At 34.5% G+C, this 6000-nt stretch overlaps 1 protein-coding gene across 1 annotated transcript; it reads right to left on the bottom strand.

The window, feature by feature from the left end:
- On the bottom strand, positions 1 to 1068 carry LOC137721796 (low temperature-induced protein lt101.2-like). The gene is made up of 2 exons (XM_068460808.2): positions 906 to 1068; positions 1 to 508 (listed from the first exon to the last, which is right to left on the bottom strand). The coding sequence occupies exons 1-2, from the start codon at positions 984 to 986 to the stop codon at positions 425 to 427; spliced, it is 165 nt and encodes a 54-aa protein (XP_068316909.2). The 5' UTR covers positions 987 to 1068; the 3' UTR covers positions 1 to 424.
- Positions 1069 to 6000: the final 4932 nt, after the last annotated feature.

Here is a 6000-nt window from a genome sequence, read left to right as displayed (position 1 = left end):
AAAAAAAATATTCAATTAGTATTAAACATGTATAATGTGTAAGTTTTATGGAAAAACTCACAGAGACATTTCAATCTTTCTCTGACCAACATCGTGTGTAATTCACCAACACCAGAAATCGAACTCAAGACCAACGTGTGAAATACAAGCCTGAAATTCTCCCCAACCACTGAAACACCCGTGATGGTTAATTCACAAAGCTTCATTCAGCCCATACCTTCTTGCGTTATTTCTAAGCATGCGGGAGATGAAAACTTGACAAAAATGAAAGACTTTGATCTTAAAATAGGTCCATCAGATCACACATTACACAAATTGATCACTAATTAAAAATGAATGTACATTGTACTATATCTAGCTAATACCTATAACTAAACAAGCCATTTATTTGATCCAATAAAACTTGAATAATTAATTAGCAAGTTTATATAACCAAGACGTAAACTGCATATATAATTCCTGGTATATATCCAAATAGCGTCAGCAATACGGCGATCCAAAACTCCACCTGCAATATCCCAAAATAAAAACGACGATGATAAAACTATTTTGTACTATTTTTAGCCACGTGATGATAAAGATAAAATTATATGCAATGAATTCTAGTCATGTGACTGAAATATAACCACATAAATTTTATAAATAAAAGTTATTTTTCCTCATAACTTTTGAAACTAACTCATTCAAATTACCGGACGAAAATAGATATATAATTGTATACACCTGATGATAATTTTTGTTTCTTCTCTCAAATGTGTACACCACAAATTCAAACTTCGGTTAGATAGATTACTATGCATCACAAATTCTAACTTCGGTTAGATAGATTACTAGATCGCTAGTTGAGATAAGTAATTGTAAAAGAACTCGACCTCAATACAAATGGTAAGAATGATGTGACTTACCCCGCAGCCATAGCGAATGAAGACACCAACTGGTGGAAGAAAAATGGCACACAAGACTTCTAGGAATGTCTCGGATCCCATCTTATTAATTCACTGAATTATTATTGCTTTTTTGTTTGTGGCAGATGGTTTGTATTGGGAGAGATGACGAGATGAACATGCAAAGTTAGTTGTGGAAAACCGCAGGAACAAAGGCTACGTTTACTTGGCCAGTAGTACACCTGTCCTTCATTCCACCAAACAATGCTTTGGTGGGTTTATCATTTAGGGACCAGGATCCTCTCCTAATCTAAGGATGAGGATCCTCATGATCCTCATGATCAAGCGATATGAACCGTTGGATGAAAATTCAACGGTTACAAATAGGAATTTCCCTTTAAAGTTATAATAATTATAACCGTTGGATGAACGACCCACATTCTTTGATCATGAGGATCCTCATCCTTAGATTAGGAGAGGATCCTGATCCATCATTTAGGATTATGGGCTTGGTGCTATTATGATACTTTTAGGTAATAGCTGCCTAGACAATTTTATTATTACAAGTGTAAATGATATTCTATACTAATTTATATTTGAGTTTGGAACACAATGAGTTAAAAATAAATGCCTTACCTATTGACGTAGTTCACTACTTGCTAGATGCCTAAACATTTGCAGATTCTAAATGAATTTTTTTTTTATTTTTTTATTTGCTACAACCTTGTAAAGTACAAGATGTATGGATGAAGTGGAAGAGTGCATTGGGTGTTGTGCGACCATCATACGCTATTAAAGCTCAAGGGACAATTATAAAGGACGACAATAAAGTCATCAATGCTTTACGGCACAGAATGGTGGACAATCAAACATCAACACGTGCAAAAGTTAATGTAGTGGAGATGAGAATGCTTTGTTGGATGTGTGGGCATGTGAGAAATGACAAGATTAAGAATGAGGATATTAAACGGTGAAGCTAGACTGTTGTCTGGGCCACTTGCGTTGACGTCCATTGAGCCCCATCGTCTTCATAGGAGCTGTCTGGGCCAGATTGCTTTGACAGCCTCCAATGCTTCGTGGGTTCCACCACTTGCTTGGCTCTTCTTTTTTTGGTAAATTGGGTATGCATTGCTAGGGGAAAATGGTAGAGGGAACACCAAAAGCCTAGAAAGAGGCTAACAAACATACACAACAGCAACTTACAAGCAAATGAGTATTAAGGTGCATAAGAGAACAAGACGATCCACCTTGTGAAAGAATGTCACCCCACAAACATTCGAAAACACTAATGAGAAAGAGGACAAGACAATCCATCCTTGTTGAGAATGTGCACCAATGAAGACAGGGGTCTACAGGACCTATGTGCCAACGCTCATCTTAAGATTCTTAAATGATGCCCATATATCCCTTGCTATATTAACTGATTTATCCAAGACCAACAACAAACTTGAAAGGATTCTCCCAAATGAATAATTTTCTTCAGTGTAGGAAATGCCTCCCAACTACCATAATGAATGGACTGCTTTCGACATAAAATGGTTTCCTTTGAATCTGATTCCACTAGCTTGGCTTTGTCCACTGGTGGAGCTAAGTTTTGGAGAATAAGGTCCATTTGCCTATGCTTTTGGATACCAGTGGAGTTGCTTTAATTGATTACACCTTGCAACAGATTGGAGGTGTACAACACAATGATTTGATAAGACTCTTGAAAACCCGTATTTTAATATTCATTTTAAATATGGATTTTTAAGAGAAATGTATTGACACTCCAAAAAGTCAATGTGTACTATTTATAAGTGTACTTTTATTGGGTTTTAAATATAGAAAGTTTGGAGTGTACAATAACTTCTTTGGAGTGCCAATAACTACACATATTTTTAAAATACGGGTTTTCACGACAATATGCACAAGCCCAGTTTGTTTGAAGTTGAGAGAACATAACACAACACGAATTTTGGTGAGCTAAGCCAAGCACGACATTAAAATGTGGGATAGCGAGGACGAAGATTTTGGAAAAACGAGCAAACATAAACTTGACGGCACAATTTTTTATAAAGTAATTGGATAATCGAACCATCCCTCTAAGGCATGACACACTCGTATAATATTCAGTCTTGTGATATGTTGGGCTTTAGGTTTAAAATAAAACATTTATGGGAAAGGAATGAAAGCTTTTATTTATGTAGATCAAACCTTGGCCTCGAAAAGGGTCACCTTTCTTCCATCCTTGTGTAGCTCGATATCAACTATTTTTCCTACTATCTTCTACCCTCATCTAATTCCAACCACCCAAACCCAAGTGAAACCCTTAAGTTTTACCCCAAGGTCGAGCTAATACTATTGTTGCTGGAGAACCACTATAATATACCGTGATTATTGAAGAACCTCTCAATTGTTGAAGTATAAGCTCTGTAGCTACAGAAAGATCACATAAATGATGGCTGGAAGTTTAAGTTTTGTTCTTAGGATTGCAACATTTGTTCTAAGTTTAAGCTTATAAAAGTTTGTAATGGATGTTCACGATTATGAAATCCAGAGGCTGTAATCTGAATTTTATTGTGTACAGCACCCTAATAAGTTATTTGCACAATGCTGGAAAGCTTGATGAAGCTTATGAAGTAATAAGTAATAACACATATGATGGAGAAGTGGCAGTATACCTAGCTACTTTCAAAGTTCAACGGATATAGGAGTTGTTAAAGTGGTAAATTCTTTTATTTGCAATCTCATAAGAAGAAATTAATTGATTCAACTCAGTTAACAATATGTAGCTCCAAGGTATCTTAGTTATGCCATGTATTGAACTTTTAATTTGAACCATTTAACACATCTCAACAGGTGACAAATAGTTAGGGATGAATAGTTGGTGGAAATAAGATGGTTCAAGAGGAAAAAAAATGGTTGCAAATAGTTGGGGATGAAAATTTGGAGGAAAGAAGTTGATCACCCAAAAAAAAAAAAAAAAAAAAAGTCACCCAATTAAGTTTTATCTTCTTCTAATGCAAATCTCAACATGATTCTGATAATAACCTATAAAAATCAATCAAAGCCATAAATCAAGTCCATAAAAATCCTTAAAGAGCCATATAGAAATCCTTAGGAATCCATATGAAATTTGTAGGAGTTTTCAAATCGTATCAAATCTATTACTTTTAAAATTTTTTAAAATCCTCCTAAATCCTAGATTGACAACCGACCTAAATACATTATTTTGTGATAAGAAAATATTAATGGATAAACTATTTCAATAAAATTAGGGATATTAAAATTGAAATTTATTGTTAAAATAAAAGAAAAAAAAATCAAATTAATTCCTACATCAACTAGAACATATTTCATGGCTACAAGACCCTTGCAAACCTGAGTGAACGTGATCAATTACAAAACCTTGCATATTAGTTTCTATATCAAGATACATACTACATAAATGGCTTAGCTAGGGGTATATTAGGAATCCAAAAAAATATGAAAACTAATACACAAACTTAATTTGGTAATTTGTTTAGTTGGGTCCTAATCACTGGGTTCTATTTGGATAAAAAAAAAATGATGGATTATAGGCTAGAAAAAATAAGTTTGGAGGAGGAAGTTAAATTTTCAAAAAATTGTAAGTATGAAAGTTGAAATTTCACGATGCTTGAGGGTAATGAAGTGAGAATTACTATATAATTAAATTACATACCCTTGCCAAATTGGGATGAGTTGGGACGAAAATTTTGTCACAACGAGCTGACAAAAATATGGTGTGACCAAATATAGGTTAAGTCAGGGTTTGTTTGTCAAGAAAAATAGGTTGGGACAACACGATTCGAGCATGGCTTGAAGCCCACTTAGTCTCATTGTACTTGGTTCGGGCTGGCTCGTTGTACACTTTTACAAGTAATACTATTTCAGGATCATCTAATATAATGAGGTTCAATTCGTCGTTAGGCCGATCAGGAAGAACACTGCATCGAGAGCAAGTTGCCAAGGCTTCAATGAAAAAGAATCATATGAAGAGTCTCTATACTTTCTTCACCCGTATGTGAAAGTTGTGAGAAGATTGTTAGCTTTGGTTGTGGGGCAAAGTATGGAGGCTATAGAACCTGTGAAAGGAATCAAGGTTAGCTATTGAAGGTGGTGGCTCATTCCTATTTCACTTGACTTTGCTTGACAAGAGTAGATACAGATGTGGCAAGCTGTTTGGTTACATATCCTAATCATTGAAGGCTTAAATGTACTTTTATTGATTTTTAAATATAGAAAGTTTGGTGTACATAATGACTTCTTTGAAGTGCCAAGCATGGCACAAGAATGTGGGATAGCGAGGATGAAAATTTTGGCAAAACGAAGAAATGATGGCTGGAAGTTTAAGTTGTGTAGCTACAAAAAATTGAAGAAATGATCACTGAAAGTTTAAGTTTTGTTCTTAGATTGCATGATTTGTTCTAAGTTTAAGCTTGTAAAAGTTTGTAATGGATGGTCATGATTACGAAATACAAAGGCTATAGTTCAATTTTCACTGTGTTCAACACCCTAGTAAGTTATTTGCATAATGCTAAAAAGCTTGCTAAAGCTCATGAAGTGCTAAGTAATAGCACATATGATGGAGAAAGGGCAGTATACCCATCTACTTTCAAAGTTCAAGGGATATAGGAGATGTTAAAATGGTAAGTTCTTTTATTTGCAATATTTACTTGCAATCTCATAAGAAAAAATTAATTGGTTCGGCTAAGTTAACAACATGTAGCTCCAAGATATCTCAGTTATGCAATGTACTGAACTTTTAATCTGAACCATCTAACACATTTCAACAGGTGATAAATAGGTAGGGATAAAAAGTTGGAGGAAAGATGATGGTTGAAGAGGAAATGGCTGCGGATAGTTGGGGATGAAAAGTTTGAGAAAAGAAGTAGATCACAAAAAAAAAAAAAAAAAAAAAAAAAAGTCACCCAAACAAGTTGATATTCTTCTGATGTAAAATCTCAATAGAGTTCTGATAGTAACCTATAAAAATCAATCAAAATCATAAATCAAGTTCATACATCATTGTACATGGTTCGAGCTGGCCCGTTATTACACATTTACAAATTTATGCTATTTTAGGATCATTTACTTTGAAAAGGTTCAATCTGTC

This window comes from Pyrus communis, chromosome 4 (assembly GCF_041283825.1).
Source record: "Pyrus communis isolate YQ-2024b chromosome 4, ASM4128382v1, whole genome shotgun sequence".
NCBI lineage: Eukaryota > Viridiplantae > Streptophyta > Magnoliopsida > Rosales > Rosaceae > Pyrus > Pyrus communis.
This window is presented reverse-complemented; position numbering and strand designations above follow the sequence as displayed.